The sequence below is a fragment of the Anguilla rostrata genome, chromosome 5, assembly GCF_018555375.3.
Source record: "Anguilla rostrata isolate EN2019 chromosome 5, ASM1855537v3, whole genome shotgun sequence".
Lineage (NCBI taxonomy): Eukaryota > Metazoa > Chordata > Actinopteri > Anguilliformes > Anguillidae > Anguilla > Anguilla rostrata.
The window spans coordinates 13,735,016-13,749,554 of NC_057937.1; the positions used below are offsets into that span (position 1 = coordinate 13,735,016).

The 14,539-nt window shown below is 43.0% G+C and overlaps 1 protein-coding gene across 4 annotated transcripts in view; it reads left to right on the plus strand.

Annotated features, from left to right (window-relative positions):
• Positions 1-14,539, plus strand: part of LOC135254769 (disintegrin and metalloproteinase domain-containing protein 33-like) — a 99,686-nt gene that overhangs the window by 34,964 nt on the left and 50,183 nt on the right. For 3 of the 4 annotated variants that reach the window (XM_064335247.1, XM_064335246.1, XM_064335245.1), the window contains exon 3: positions 4,517-4,593. In XM_064335247.1, coding sequence (XP_064191317.1) covers positions 4,517-4,593 — 77 coding nt within the window. Of the gene's footprint in view, positions 1-4,516; positions 4,594-14,539 lie in introns of those variants that run through there. The other variant, XM_064335248.1, reaches the window with a different exon arrangement.

Consider the following 14,539-nt stretch of genomic DNA (forward strand, 5'->3'; position numbering starts at 1 on the left):
TTTGCACGGTATATGGTAAATGATATGTATACGTTTTCCTCCGCCATCGAACTGAAAGATTTTTAATAGCCACTTTCATCCCCTAGCGTGTGCATCTTGAAGACTGAACATTTAATTTTAGCTTTTCTGACACCCCGTAGACGTAGATTAATTACAGTCCCTATTTTCTGTCACTTAAGTGGAGCCAGCCTATCTGCAACAGATGCATCGATTCCGAGTGTGGCCTCCCTCCTCAAGCTTGGCTCACAGAGCAATTTTCCGGAGCTCATAAATGATCGTTTCCCAGGAACCAATCAAATCCCAGCACCTCGACTCCTCAACAGCAGTGATTGATGGTGGAAGATAACTGTTTCAGGGCTTAGCTTTCGCGAGCTTTGATAAGAATTATTTGGCACGAGATGGCTTTTTTTCTGTCCCTGCCATATGTTCATCCCAAAGTGCATCAAAAGCAAAGTGAAGGTGGGTCGTAAGATGAGTTGATTGGCAGTGCCACTGAGCTCAGGTTTAATTTGATGTATGCCGTATGGCTGTGTGTGTCAAGCCAGATCTCTGATGGAATCCAGACTTAATTAAGGGAGTTGCGTGCTGGTAAATACACACGGGAGTGTGCTGGTCAGGGATGTATTATTGTGTTTTTGTATTACCTTTGCTTCATCTGTGCTCAGATGTATACTGTGACATATTTATCAGCATAAAGCAAATTGGAATTGATCCATGTCTTTTACTCCGTGCTAGCTTTTTCATTCACCAGTTTATGAAACCCAGAATTTTAAAAAATGTTCATGCGTGCATTCGTGTGTGTATTTGTGCGTGTGTGTTGCCACCCCAGCTGTAGTGACCGCTCAGCTCAATGTAACACTGATTCATCTTAATCTGATTGTTTGCATGCCTTGTCAGTGTGCTTGCAGTAGTGGCTGTGGTGAAACGGATGAATTTCTCGGATTGGATTTTCTTTGTTCTCCCGTTGAAGATAGAATCGAGTGTTTCAGCCAGACAGCGTTAACACCCATCCCTTCTCCCCGTGTTTAACTTGACACGTCGTGTAGCTCGCTGATAGAGGAAAGGGAATAGGGCAGGTACCACGCATGGAACCTTCCGGCACCTCACCCCGTCATGGGGTGAGGCAGAAGTTAAGAAAACAAGCCTGGTGTCTAGAGGGGTGTGAGTTTGCCTCCCAAATGTGACACTGCTATTGGTCTCATCAGCCAGATGTTTAAGGTTTTAATCAATCCCATCTCAGTGTAGTCAGTTCAGGAAAGGGAGTGTGTCATATGAACCAACGATTATGTGCGGATTTTATACATTGACTTCTTAAATACTAAGTCAAAAAAGTAATTTGGAGATTTACAATGTGAAAGTAGTATCTTTTATTGATAACTGCATCAGAAAAACCTGGGTCCAATCAACATTTGGACTTAACTGTGACTCCAATATATATTATAATTTTAGTTAGGCAAATTCAGCAATCGCAAAAAAAAAACACACTTGCTTTTTGTATGTCAAGGTAAGTTTTGGAAAAGGGCCGATCTGATAAGGAAGTTTGACTTCACACAAAATATCATACGGAGGCAAAGAGCCAAGATCTGTACTTGGTGGTATAGTAGTTGTGGTGGGGGCTGAAATAAATTAAATATTTCCTTCAGGGAGAGTTTTTAAAAAATAAAAAATAAAAACATTTTTTGTTGGATTGAGAAAAGGGAATTGTATTTGAAGCAAGGGCATATCCTGTGGAAATACTGTCTACAGTATCTGAACATTTCTTGTGGAATCCATTTAAACGCAAACATAAACTCATTACAGTTGTTGATTACAGACTGTACTGATGCTGACAGTTGTATAATGATTATCGACATCAGCTGATTGCAACTGAAAATTGCTTTGGACTCCTGGAATGGGGACCTTACTTTTCCAAACCAAAATTAACCTCAGCATTCAATGTTCAGTGCGCCTCCAGAGTTTAATATTGCATTAAAATATATATATATATATATATATATACTATATATATATATATATATATATATAATATATATATAATATATAATATATATATATATATATTTATACATTTACAAAAGTATATAGACACCCCTGATTATTTTGAACCTGATAGCCACAGCCATTGCTAACATGTGCGTAAAATCAAGCATTCAGCCATGCAATCTTCATTGACAAACATTTGCAGTATGGGTATGGGAATGGGTCATACTGAAGAGCTTAGTGACTTTCAACGTGGCACTTTCATTGGATGCAACCTTTCCGACAGGTCAATTTTTCTAATTTCTGCCCTGTTAGAGCTCCCCCAGTCAACTGTAAATTCTGGAGCCTATCTCAGCGGGCATTGGGCGAGAGGCAGGAATACACCCTGGACAGTTTGCCAATCTATTGCAGGGCACACACACCATTCACTCACACACTCATACCTATGGGCGATTTAGAGTCTAATTAGTCATGATCATTTTTAAGGAGACATTCAAAATGTTTCATAGTGTATGCATGTAATAGCCTGTAGTATGGTCAGGTGGGGAAGGAGATGAAATGTGGATGAATAAAATGTGACTAAAACAGTGATGAAATTGCAAATGTTTTTGTTCTGCTGGTAACCTTAATATTAAGCACAGAAGTAGACACAGAAGTAGAAAGTAATTAGGTGGGAACTGTCAATCAGAAACTATTTTAAGTGACTCTATTATTAATGACTTGCAAAGTCTTGGCAGTACAGCAAAATAGCACAGCTACAGAATGTACAGTTTTACAATAAATAAGTATGATGAAGAAAAGTACAGTAATCAAGCAACAGCAGTGTTCCTCTAGCATCTAGTGTTTAAAAAGATATTAATTATAAAGGCCACTTCAGTTTGTTTCTTGTGATACACACACACACACGTACTCACTTACTCATGCAGCCATATGTGCACGTGTGACCAATTAGATACTACAGAAAATTACAGCAAATCTTGGTTAATGAAGTCCAAAGGAAGGGTGAACGTACAGAGAGAGCTGAAACACAGGCTTTTTCAAAGACTCCAAACAGCAGACAGGGCCAGGTGTGCCTTCGTGCCCACCCCCTGCCTCCCATGCTTTTATGTCCTTTTTTACATTTCATTGAGCATAGACACATTTCCGTCCGCTTGGTGCATATCTGCAACACTCACGACACGCTACAAGTTACAGTGTACCAGCGGTTGGCGTGTGCTTCAGTTGTGCTGATACAAGTGGCAGAGACCTGTTCTTTGTCCACGCAAAGCTGAAAAGCTGCACTCACGGGAAGGACAGAGCCATGGTTGTGGAAGCTTGGCATGCTGGGATGGGCGCTTTGGAGATGAAAGCGCTTTGTCTCCTGCTCAGCCGCACTCTATTTTCAGCCCAGACAGCTTGCCACATCTGGCTCTCAGAAGTCTACAGAGCGGAAATTAGCAGCCAACAGATTACCCGGGACTGTCAGTACTACTCGCACCAGATAGACAGTGTTTTCAGGGAATAAAAAAAAAAATAGTTTGAGATGGGAGGGTGGGGGAGGGTGGGGGGGCACTCTCCACAATGAGATCAGCGACCTGATAGCGCCTCCCGGTTTTCCCGTCATCTGTCTGAAAATGAGTTTGCAGCCGCGGAATTGGCCAGGCTGCCCGTCTTAATGTGCGTTTATTAACACCGGGCCCGAGCGGCACTGTATTCGCCTGACGCTTTCACCTTCGTCCAAAGTCGCCCTCTTTCGTCATCGCCACGGATACGCTTTCTGTCACCTGCCGACGCGTTTGCGGGCTGGCGCGTTTCGCCCGGATTAATTGGCTCGTCCGCGGCGGTGTAGGGACGCCGCTAGGAAGCGGCTAAGAACTTGACCAAAGTTCTGTTCATTAAAGGCCTTATCTCCCGACAAGGAGATTAATTCTGCATTGATTGCGTTGATGAGAATTCAGTCGCGGGTGGACCGCGTGTTCCTTCTGCAGATGTTTCGCTGGCTCTAAGGAAGCACGCTGTAGAAGAGGGTTAATTGAAGTGTCAACCGGGTGGAAGATAAACTATGTGTTGCTCTGTGTAACAATTGCAATGCTGATGGAGAAATGGAAAGCAGGAGAAATTCTGGCAGGCACTGAAAAGCCTACTTCTTACATTGCGGTCCCGATAAAGCTGATTGTTGCGATGAAAGAGCTTCTCACTTACTGCTATCTTCGATTTGAAAATAACACCAATAGCAGCCGCAGAAATCTCTCTTCACGTTGTGTGTGTGTGTGTGTGTATGTGGTGTAGGGATGCATAGTTGTGTCTCCCTGTGTGCTCGTGTCTGTGTATGTACAATGTAGGGATGTAATCTTGTCCTCCTAGATGTGTGTGATTGTATTTATGCAGGAGAGGTTATAGGAAAGCAATATGCCACGTTTGTGTGTATGTGCGTGCATATGCGTGTTTGTGTGTGTGCCATGTTTGCCTGTGTGTGTGTAAGTATGTGTACGAATGTGTGTGCCGGTATGTATGTGGACATATAGATAAGAGATGTGACTGGTTTGTTTTCTTGCAGGTCCAGTACCCTGATACGGGGGCGATAGCAGTGACAGCAGAAGGGAGGGAGCTGGTGCTGCACGTGGAGCGTAATCAGTAAGTTTCTGTTTCCACCCCCCGTCCCACCCCCCCTCCTCATCCTCCCAAACAGGACTCAGGGCAGCCTGCCATCATACCATCATAAGAACTGTCTGGATCAGGTCCAGCTTTTTACATGGGAAGTATGCGGTGCAGATAATGGTTGAGTTAGCTGATCCTGGATTAGTATTTGTGCCATTGTCCACATGGATCCACTGTCAAGCTTGCTGATCTTTGAGAAGGTTAGCCGCTGATAAGGGGATTGAGAGATATTGATTGTACCGTTACTATGAACAGCCTGTGACATGATCTGAAATGTGTGTGTGTGTGTATATAATGAACTATGTGTGCGCACAGGGTGAACAGTTTGCTGTGCTGTGTGGACAGTGAGTGTGTGCAGTGTGTCTTTGTGCTTATGTGTGTACTGAATGTGTGTGAGAGAGAATGAGACAGACGTCGTTCTTAAAAATTGCAGATGTATTGATGACTTGCAGCTTTCTCCAGTCTTTCGCTTTGGTAGTATTGTCATATTCACGGCATAGTGCCAATAAAGCATTATTGAAGGGAATTGAGAGAGTGATAGAGTGATAGAGTGAGAGAGAGAGAAAGAGAAAGAGAGAGAGAGAGAGAGAGAGATACGCCTGTTCGGGCATATGCTTTAAATGCGCAATTCTGTTAGGGGAAGGATCAACAGCCCCAATTGCAGCACAGTTCATTTCAGCCTGTCATAGCCTGAGGGACAGCGAGTGACCACCCACCCCATATAAACATTGTACATATTTATTGATTTACTTCTGTTGCTGTCAATGCTGTTATTGTTATATATTGTTACACTTATCATTATGATTTTAATATTATTATTCTTTTACATATTATATATGTATTCTTTGGCAATAATTACATTTGTATTTCATGCCAATAAAGCAACTTAAATTGAAATTGAAATTGAGAGAGCGAGAGAGAGCCTGACCTGGTTAGAGATGGTGTCAGTGTCTCAGGCCATGGTGAGCGTGCGGTGCTGTGCCACCAATGTCCTCTGAATGCTCTTTCGGCTTCAGATATCTCCAACCAAATTCAGCACCTCAGCATTCTGAGTGACGTCACAGGCAGGTGGGCCTCTTGTAATGGATGAACAACTGAATCTATTTAAAGTTAGGTTTGAACATTACATTCCTACTTCCGTTGAAAATTTGGAAACTGTCCACCGTGGAAGAAGATTGCACAGAACCGAATGGTGAGTTTTGCAAGTGACCTTGTTATTTCAATTCATATATAAAAGATCACAAGGGTCATAGATTATAGAAGATGGATTAATGGAAATATCTGGCAAAAAATGATTTAATGGACTGGAAATACTGCACGTTTGTTGAGGCATGTTTTTATTGAAGGGATTCTATCGTCACGGTGTTCACTGTGCATAAAAGATTGTCGCCTGATGGTTGTACAATGACAAAGGTGACTAATGCATTCTTTAATAGAGTCACTACCGTTGGAATTAGTGGCTACAGTAAGACCTCCCACCTGTCTGTGACATCATGGAGAACACGAGGAGTATGCTCAGACATTTGAAGATAAATCAGCCAAATTTTCAAGATAATGCCCTAGCCTTTTCCTTTTGCTTGCCTTGGAGTTGGAGGAAGAATCTCTGTACTTTGTCTATACTTAAGTCTAACAGGTAAATTAAAGTATGTGATGCTTATTTCAATATTCAGCCTTGACATAGTGTCTTCATATTCGGAATTTTCAAATGAGAAGAATCATTGCAAGACATACTGTTGCATGCTGGGAGGGTGTGATGCACAACAGCTTTAGTACTTGGAGATGCCAGTGTTGAAGCTGACATTACTGTGAAAGGGCACTTCATTTCCCTTGAAAAAGCATTTGTTATTTACAGAGTCAGTTTTTGAAGGTCGTAGCAAACAGTCAGATTTCCTTTGAGTCCACAGTGCTACCCCAGTTTTATTCTCATAAGCTAAAGCTGAATATTGTCATTTCCTCTTAGGACACCAGACTCAAACATAAGCCCGTTATGCTTGCCGTGCTCATGCTGTATGACCAGAGATGGTTGAAGTATTCACTAATTGTGTTTAATGCATGTGCTGGACGTTTTGTCATGTATTATCATTTTGAATAGAATTGATGTTAATAATATGGATAGACCATGTTGAGGTGTCTTTCAAAATGTGAGGAATGCTGTAGATTTTCATTCACACAAATCAGCATTTTCTTGTGCAAAATGTCTGAATGATCTTGTTTTACCCACACACACACACACACACACAAACACACACAGATGAGAATATCATGTGGTTGCAGTCAAATAATTCAGTATACAATTGTTGTAAATCTTATCGTGTGTTACTAAAGAGGACTTGTATCTGTGGTCACTGCCATGAAGCTGGTATTTACTAACATAACCAAAATTTACACCAAGCCATCATTATAGTCATAGCTGCTAAGTTACATCTTGAAAAACAATGCTATGGCCTGAAATCTTGCCGTTACGACTGCAACAGTACACTGCACATCCTGTCCTGCACATATGAAACATAGATTGTCCTTTTTTTGCAGTTTCCTTTCAAAAGTGTGCATTATTAATTCCTCTGGGGAGTCGCATCCCAATGTCTGTATGGCCACACTGCGATGCTTCCACTTTTTATGTGACTTTCCCTGGCTTTTTCGACATACTGTACCCGTGCAGGCTGAGAGTTCCAGTCTCAGTCACTCTACAAAACAAAGACGGGTGGTACCTCAGGGAAGTCATTACACAGTGTATTCGCAGCGGTGCACATAAAAGTCACAGAGTGCAGCTTTGTGGGAGACTTTCCTAACCTCTAGTCTGAAGCGGTTTAGTCAAACTGGGAGGAGGGCAGAGGGAGGTGGGGGGAGGGGGAGGGGGGCAGTTCTCTTTGCCCTCAGGTGCATTCACCAGGAGCATGTAAATGCCCAAGTCCTCTGTGTGTGAAAAGCTCTGCTGCTGGCATGGATTCAATTACCTCTCCTGGGCATTGTTGTGTGTTTGCCTGGCTCTAGAGGCACATGGTGACAGAGGCCTTCTCTGACAGTGGCAGCGAGATCCAGCTTTTTATTCTTTGCCCCGGGCGCTGTTGAAAGCTTTTTTGTGGAGATGGCTCTTTGTGAATCTACCTAGTTTGTCTTTTCAGTTCCCCTGAGAGCAGAATGTGGCTTTCCTTTTTTTTTTTTTTTTTGAAGAAAAGTTTGTTTAAAGTCACAGGAAATGCAAGGTGAGGATAAGAGGATAATAAGCGTCATCGCTTGTGTCAGAACACGTTTGTTTTTGCAAAAGATTGCAATTAATTTGACTGCGCACTATCCAAATGATGAAAAATGCTGAGGACATAGAGGGTGTTTACGTGGAGAGTGATTTTGCTTTTTTTATGCAAACTGAATATTGTTCACATCTAGTGCCTTCGTTTAATTTTAAATGAGATCGGGCAGTCTGCTCTCTTTCATGTAGTTTTCCACTTTTTTCTAACGGGGAAATCAGAGGGGGTTACAGGTCGAGATAGGATCATAATGCAGGAAGAACCATGGCTGGATTCCCACCTCCAACAACACAGGGGGATTTGCATATGGGCTGAGAATTGACTCTGCTTCAAACTGCACCACATTATGTATTTTAAAGATTCATTCCTTTAGTCTGTTGCCATTCATATTGTTTATAATCTTTATATTCTAGCATTCAGGTAATAAACTGCACAGTGGAGGCATATAACATTTATACGCCTTTCAGCCTGTTCTAAATCAGGAAAATGAACAGATAATGATTTGGATGAATGAAAGTGCATATCACTCATTTCTGGCTCAGCTTTGCTCTCGTGTGATTGGGTACAGTGTGGCTGAACGGTGGTATTTCACCTGCGGTTGTACCTGACCTGTGAACTGCCATCTGGCATTGTGTGACCTGTGAAACTGAGGCATGGTAGAAAAATGTTCTATGACCCAGTGTTACCCCCCACCCAAACCGCCACCCCCTGCCCTCTTCCCATGCATCAGCCCTTAGTACCCCCCCCCCCCCCCCCCACACACACACACACACACACATAATGCTGAGGCACTCCTGGTCAGTAATAAAGGTTCTGTAGTCTGTACTTCAGTAGGAGTCATAGAACCTTTTACCGCCCTTTGAGCATTTTTGTTAGGTCTTTTTAAGCACTTTAAGACTGAGATTGTGCCCAAAGCCAGAAAAGCAGACTATGTCAGCATGGAGCTGCTATGCATTATTCCTGGCCTTGAAACGTTAAGTCATTCTCTATTCCTTATTGTGTTATCTCCTTGCTAGGGTGTGTGGAATCATGGTGGTTTACTGTACGTGAGGTAAAGGGGGTGTACATGGACTGAGGGTGGCGCATGTGGGATTTTGGTAATGTTTGAGGGGTGAAGACAACGGCAAGAAGATAAGGGGTTTACTTCAGGGCCTCATGTGGAGAAACATTCCCCAGTAGGGGAAAGGTCTAAACACTCGCTTGTGTGTGTATTTACATCTCAGAGTCGTAACCTATCAGGTTTCAAATCATAAATAAATCGAGAGGGTGCCGTTTGCCCGTTCAAGGCCAGTTCATTCAGCTCGCACACGCACATGCACACACACAGGCACACGCACGCACACGCACACGCAGACGCACAGGCACACGCACTCGCACACGCACACGCACACGCAGACGCACACGCACACGCACACGCACACGCACACGCATAAACACAAGTCACTAACAGGAAATGCGCGAGGCTCATGTCACAGAGAGGCAGGGCTCGGTGCAGGGTGTCAGTTGGCAGAGGTGTCTGTGTTTACCCTGCTCTAGCCTCAGAGACAGCACTCCGGCGTGGCAGTTTAGTCTGGCCCCGGGAAACTAGGTCAGCAAAGTTTAGTTCCAAGGAATTTGAGATATCCTGGTGTGTGGAAAGTGTGGGGAGGGAGTGTGAGTTTGAGATTTTAACCCCCCCCCCCCCCCCCAAACCCCCTTCCCCCCACCCCACTCCCATCAGGAGCCCACTGGCCAGACATCCAGCAAAAATAAGTACAGTGCCAACGGACCCTGAGGCAAAGAACGCGCCCTGAAACTAAAGCACATATAGATTTACTGTTAGGCTCAGTGGGACGTGCACTTGTCTGTCAGACCTTTCATGTCCCCCTGACCTCCCCCTCTCTAGCTCACCAGTCAGAGCTTCATACTCTCAGCCACAGGCTAATCCTCAGATGCTGACATGTGAACTTTACTGGCTCTTCATCTTCTTAAAGGAAAGGATAATCAGAACACTAGTTCAGGAAAACACACATACCTATGTGCACGCACACACACACGCGCACACGCCCATACGCACACACACACACACACACGCACACACACACGTACACACACACACATGCATACGCACATAGACACACACGCTCACGAACGCACTCACGCATACACAGACAGGTTACTGTGTTCAATTGGGATTTGAAATGTTTTATTTCTGCTGTGGGTAGCAGATTTTCTGTGTGATCATTCAGGCTAATAAATAGTTCAGATGTTAAAAAAAAAGAAAAACTACTGCATGGCAACAGTTTGGGAAAATGATTGGATTGCTCCCATTCATTAAATTAACCTGTTGTTCCTGTCAATCATTTGCGGTTAGAGAAGTATCTCTAAAGCTCTGGAGGACTGCGGGATTTGTATTCCACTGTAGTACTGGACTCATTTAGATCATCCAATTATATTTTGTACAGCTTTTGCTTTTCCAAATAAGCTATTAATGCAGAACTCTTTCAAGTAAGTAAGGATGCTAACCAGGCAAAGCCATCCGGTCCGATCGAAAAAGCAGGACCACAGAGGGAGATGGGCTTTACTGTTAATTATGCTAAATCCGATTAGACCTTTGGTGCTCCGAATAAAAACTATACATTAGAACTGGGGAGATTGACGACCTCCCAACGGCTTTCATTAGCCCGAAAGCAAATAGCTTTTCCCAGGAATTAATTTGCCTTATCTTGGCATTTCACCCACGGCGCTTTAAATTGTATTATTATTAAAATCAATAATGAACTTTATCCTTGAGATCCAGCCTTAGGTGGAGACAGTGCGGAGAAACCCCCCCCCCCACACCCTGCGTCCCCGCCTCCCCGCCAGGAGGCTGTTAGCAGATGTTTATTGGCTGTCTTTTACAAACCCCGTGAAGTTGTGCACTTCCTGCAGAGAGGGAGGGTGGAAGCCAGGACAAGGTGACCAGGGTTCAGCTGTGACAGGGCCTTCTCACACAGGCCTTCGCAGCCCCCCCACACCGAGCCGGGTGAGTCGGTTCAGCGTTTGGGCTGGTGCCACAGTAGGAAGTGGTACAGCAGCTGCCCTGTGACTAAGCCTTTCTCATATCCTTCAGCTGTCCGCCCCTAGATCCCAGTGTCTCTGATGAACCTGTCAGTGTGGTTAGGCCCATCCCATCTCCCCAAAATGCGATTTATTGTTTTTATTTTTTAATTTAGCAGGCACCTTAATCCAGATTGACTAGCACGGGTTATATTTTTACATGTAATTTTTACAGTCGGGTGTTTTTCCAGAAGCAAGTCAGGTTACTATGTGAAACAGAACAGCAGTGCCCCACCAAAGACTTGAACTTGCAAACTTAACCTTTGAGGTAAAGGTTGCCTAACCATTATACTACATTGCCAATGTGGCAAAGTGCTTGCACACTTGTGAACGCAGCCTGATACAAACAAGTTCTTTATGAGTTCACTAAAATATTCACTAAAACTGTGAGTGGATTTAACAAATTCTACCTATTCCATATCCAGTTTTCTGGTGAATCTGCATTGTATTTTGTAGACTATGGATTTCATAAACCTACAATCAATTATGAGAAACATTTATCTGCAGATGTGTTTTTTTGCTTGTGTTGGTTAACTTAGACCAGGTAGGCTACCATATTATGTAGTGTGTTCTATGATGTACATGCTGCTACCCATGACAAAAGAGTGTTTCTTAAATGACTTGAATGACTCCATAATTGCATGGTTTTCATAAGTAGTCTTTGCAAATTAGGTGTTACCACACTGAACTTACATATTATTTTGGGTCGTGCCTTCAGTAAATCATTATCTCTCAGGAGTTGTTTCTGGATATTCGGGATAATACACTTTTTGGAGGCTTATTGTGCCTCCAGAAAGTATTCACCCTCCTGGAACCTTTTCACGTTTTCTGCTATTACAGCAGTGCTAATGCACTGAACTGTTTTCTCCCTCACCAACACAATAGATGTAACACATTTTTTATGTAAAAGTATGTTTTTATTCAACACCTTTTTTGAGTGAAAGTGAAAGACTTGCATTTCTCATTTACGAAAGTGTGCACCCCTCAGTCAACACTTTGTAGATAGGCCTTTGGCACCAATTACAGCTCTGAGCTTTCTCCTGTATGTCTGCATGAGCTTTGCACATTTAGATTATGGAATTTTTGCCCGTTCCTCCATGCGTATTTGCCAAGTTAGCCAAGTTAGATGGAGAGTGTATGCAAGTGTTATTTACTGTTGAAACAATAATTTAGCAAACATTAAAACTTGTTGTTGTTTTATGTTTATAAAGTGGTAACATTTACGAATAATCATTATATATATTGAGTATACTGAACAGTTACTAATACATTTTTGTATTATGTTATGAATAATGTTGTAACAAGAGCTTTTTATTTTCTGTATTAATGAGTATTCTTTTCTCTTTTAATTGTTTTTTTTTTCAGTTAAGACTCCAGAACAGCTGGTTGAAAGATTTGTTTGATTAATTTCTAAGTTAAATTAGATGTGTGTTGCTCCGTATGATCTTCGCAAAGTTTTTAATTGAGCTGAAAGTCCAGTTTGCCTTAAAATGAATAATGTGGTTCTGTACAAAAACTAAGGATGCATTTGTAATACAGGTAACTTTACTGCAGGTCACAGAAAGGTAAGTACGGTTGGCCATTCCCCAGTTGCTCACTATACTTAGAGACCCTTTTTTCAGAATCGGTTGTTTCCTTGACCTTTTGTGTTAATGAGTTCTCGGAGGACCCGATTCATACAGAAATTACAATGATAAATCGAAACAATGTCGAAACAATGCATTTTATGTCGGGAACTAACATTGTACAAAAATATTTATTTTGTATTAATATTTCACAATACATCATTCACTTCTTTTTTATTGCAACTTTTTCCACATATGCAAAACTAGAGCAAAAAAACAGAATATTTAGGGGAAGTTTTACTATACAGGAAATGTACTGCTGCTTTGGCTATTGTTTTACCTTGGACTTCCAGTTCCTGTTTGTTCATTACTTCCTGTCTCTGGCTAAACATTGTCCCATTCCAGGGCTTCCAGCTCCACCAGCTCTAAATCACCTGCAACCTGATGACTCCTCCGATTTAAACAAGACATCTGTCATGTGCATGAAAGAGCAGGGAGGAAATAATATGCAGCCAGATGTTTTTTATAATACTCTTTGTTAAATTTAAGGGAAGGTAGAAATAACTGAAATGAGTTTCCTTTTTTGAAAACCTCTGAAACTTCAGAGGTACACTTCATTCCTACTTTAGAACGCCCCCATAAGACCATGCCAACTTGCTCTCAAAGACAAATAAAATAAAAATAGTGGCTATGCCTACACACCACGCACTGAGCCAATATTAGTAGTTTGGATGACTCCCTCCGGAAGCCTGTGTTTTTTGCTGGCAATATGTTTTTAGGGCTGAATTTGCTAAAGTTAGCCATTACAATTTTTAGCCGTTATATCATAGTTAATGTAGTGTTTATGGCAATGCAATTTTTAGCAGTTATGTCATAGTTAATGTAGTGTTTATGGCAATACATTTTTTAACAGTTATGTCATAGTTAATGTACTGTAGTGTTTATGCATGCATACATACACACACACACACATACACACTCACACACACAAACACATACATACATATTACATACTGTACTTACATACATACATACTTAAAATCACAATAAATTATTGAATCAATCATTATTACATACAGTACAGATACATACAGAGATATGGAAATTCTGGCATAAGTTATATTTTATATGTGCACATATATTTTAGTCTTCGTTGAGTAGTGCCTATGAAGGTGTGATCAGTTTGGTTGTTGGGTGTCGATAGAGGCTTCTGATTGCTTTTTATGAATCAATGTAAATGGCACAATGTTTCCGCCTTCTCTGTTCTTTTTTTAGATGGTTGAATTGGGCTGGCCCCCTCATTTTAGTGGAGTTACTGATCAAATTGCCTTTAATTGAAGGAAGTGAACTCCCCCGCCCTCACCACAGTGGAACATTCCGCCATAGGCCGCACGCAGAAAGTGCGGCACACCGTATCAGGTGACACGTACTAGGCACGTAGGCAGGTGCGGGCGGGACCCTCGGTCTGTTTTTACAGGGGCCGCGGGAGTGCCTAACGACCTTCTAATTCGGTCACCGAGCCGCTTGTTTTGGCCACGGCGACTGTATCCAGGGACGCGGCGGCCTGCGGGCTCCCGGCCAGGCTAGGCCAGGCCGGCCCGGCCTCCCGCGCCACGCAGGAAGGAGCGAATCACGTCAGACAAGGGAAGCAGATGCGGGGCCCCGCCTGATGGGGCCCAGATGGTGGCGGCGCGGTGATGAATGGGGGGCCCGGGCTCTCAGTGGGTCAGCGGGTCAGCTGGACGGGCCCTGAGCTCAGCGGTTTCTCACCGCCGGAGCGGTGGTGGCTCCAGCGCCTCTGTTCTCCCCCCCTTGATAAAAGCTGGAAAAGCCAGGGGAAAAGGAAACCGGGGACACACCGGGAATTATATAAGTCCCCCCCCCCCCCAACCCCCCTCCCCACGAACGGAAGACGTAGCCGAGTTTCTGTCTTTGTGTGTTGGCGTGTTGACATAACTGTGATTAATTGTGTGTGTGTGTGTGTGTGTGTGTGTGTGCATGTGTTTGTGAGAGAGAGAGAGAGAGAGAGAGCGA